We start from the raw sequence: 2,110 nt of genomic DNA on the forward strand, positions 1-2,110 counted from the left end.
CCTAAAATGATGTATTCTACTATCCTACCAAATGATATTTTATTCGTAGTTTATTAAATTTCATTATATTTGGTACATTGGGAAAAAAAGAACCTTTATTTCTCACACCAAAAGTAATAAAGAAAAAGATAACGCTTGCGGAAGGAGCTACATTTTCTTGGAAAAAAATCCTCCAATGCCAAATTTTAACACTGAAGGTAGCTCAACAACCTGATATAGCTCCATCCATCCCAATACAAAAAACACAGGTCAACAATTGCAGAGGTAAAAAATATTGACAGAAAAACACACAAGTGGTATGGAGAAGAGTCAAATTTGTTGAACATCAGTGTCATTTTCTAAGGTGGTCCAATGGAGTTTTGCTCTCTCACATGGACTAGTGTGATTCCTAAAATACATACATCACATGAAAATACAGGCAGCACAAGTAAATTATTATATCATTGTTTCTAGTAACTCATGATCAAACAGCCCAATTCCTTCATTCATTCATTAAAAAAGACAAAAGCCAGGGGCAACATTTCAGCTTTCTATTCATATTATATATTACAGACATCATCCATCCTTGTCCTCATATGCAACATAAAACAGAGGAAAATTAAAGAAAGAGAAATTAAGAGCAGCAGAATGTGATCACTGGATCTGTTTAAGTTGAGCGACGAGTAGTAAGTATGCTGTAATTAGCTGCTCTGCTAGACCTTGGCAGATACACTACTGATTCCGAGACAGCACAGGTTCTTTTACAAGAAGAGTAGAGATTAATAAATCCCAACCTGTCACTGATACTCCTTGTTACTTTAACTCCACTCCATAAATTGCTTCCTGATTCTTCATCATTATCATCTTTGCAACATTCCACCATCGCCGCGAAAAATGGATCCTTCCCGCCTGCATTCGATGCTTTTTTCCGGGCTAAAATCTCTTCAAAATTGTTCCTTTTGGAGGTGGGTGGAGTGGCCGGGGGAGGTAATGGCAGCAACTTTATGGACCCTTTTTGCTTCTCATCTTCCAGCTTCTTCTTAGGAACCCCTGGCAAATGCTCCCAAGAAAAGGGTACACCGGAAAATCGGAGTGGTGTAGCAGGACTCAGAGGTGAATCCTCCGGACAATACAAAGATCCGAGTGAAGATGACGACGAAGAAGAAGGTGTTCGTCGGGAGGAAGGGTATTTGGCTGCCGGAATGATGGTGTCACAATCTTTTGAAGCCATTTGGTCACGGCCACTTTGAGTTGATGAGGGATCCATAGCTTACGAGAAAAAGAGAGAGCGTGGGGGGGGGGGGAGACCAATTTGTGTTGTTATATGATGCCTTTTTATTTATTTATTTGATCTTGTTTGCATATATTTATATTGATACCTCTTTGTTGCATATAAAAAGTTTCTTCTTTTCTTTAGGTTTATATGTATTCTTTTATCAATTTTACTTTTTTATTTTTTAAAAATTAAATTGGGTTCTCACCCTTATAAAAAAAAAGAAAGTCAATTTTGACCATAAAATTTTCAAAAAAAATTAAAAAATTAAAAATACTAACTAAAATGTATAATTTTTAAACATTTCATTCCACATGTTAACGTATATGTACTTAATGCTAATTTTTTTTTAATTTTTAACAACTTTATATATATTTTAAAATTTATTTATTAACATGACATATAATACAAATAATATCATGTTAATATGAAATATGCATGAAAGAGTTAATGGTTTAGCAAGTAATTTTATTTCTTTTTAAAATAATCTAAATCTTCTTAAAAGATTAATGACTAAATTTAACAGGAAATATCAATTAAAAAAGAGACGGAACGCGAGGAAATATAAAAAGGAGTAGGGAGAGAATATGTAGCTGACCCGAAACATGGGACCCTAAACCGGCGGTAAATCAATATTGTGGTTATTATTGTTTTTTATTGAAAGATGAACCTATATATTTAAGAAATAGTCCCACATATTTATATTTATTTTTGGGAGGTGTCCTTATTATGGTTAGATTGAAATGTGGCCATGGAAATGCAAATGCAACATAGACTACGTGACAGTCTCAGCCTCCTTACATCATATATGCACAAACCCCTTTTGACATGAAATCCTACCTTCATTCACACATTTCT

General features: G+C 34.3%; 1 protein-coding gene across 1 annotated transcript; it reads right to left on the reverse strand.

The window, feature by feature from the left end:
• Positions 1 to 460: 460 nt before the first annotated feature.
• On the reverse strand, positions 461 to 1,314 carry LOC107891380 (uncharacterized). The gene has a single exon (XM_016816161.2). The coding sequence runs from the start codon at positions 1,244 to 1,246 to the stop codon at positions 647 to 649; it is 600 nt and encodes a 199-aa protein (XP_016671650.1). The 5' UTR covers positions 1,247 to 1,314; the 3' UTR covers positions 461 to 646.
• Between the last annotated feature and the right edge of the window lie 796 nt (positions 1,315 to 2,110).

This window comes from Gossypium hirsutum, chromosome D09, assembly GCF_007990345.1.
Source record: "Gossypium hirsutum isolate 1008001.06 chromosome D09, Gossypium_hirsutum_v2.1, whole genome shotgun sequence".
In the NCBI taxonomy this organism is placed as follows: domain Eukaryota; kingdom Viridiplantae; phylum Streptophyta; class Magnoliopsida; order Malvales; family Malvaceae; genus Gossypium; species Gossypium hirsutum.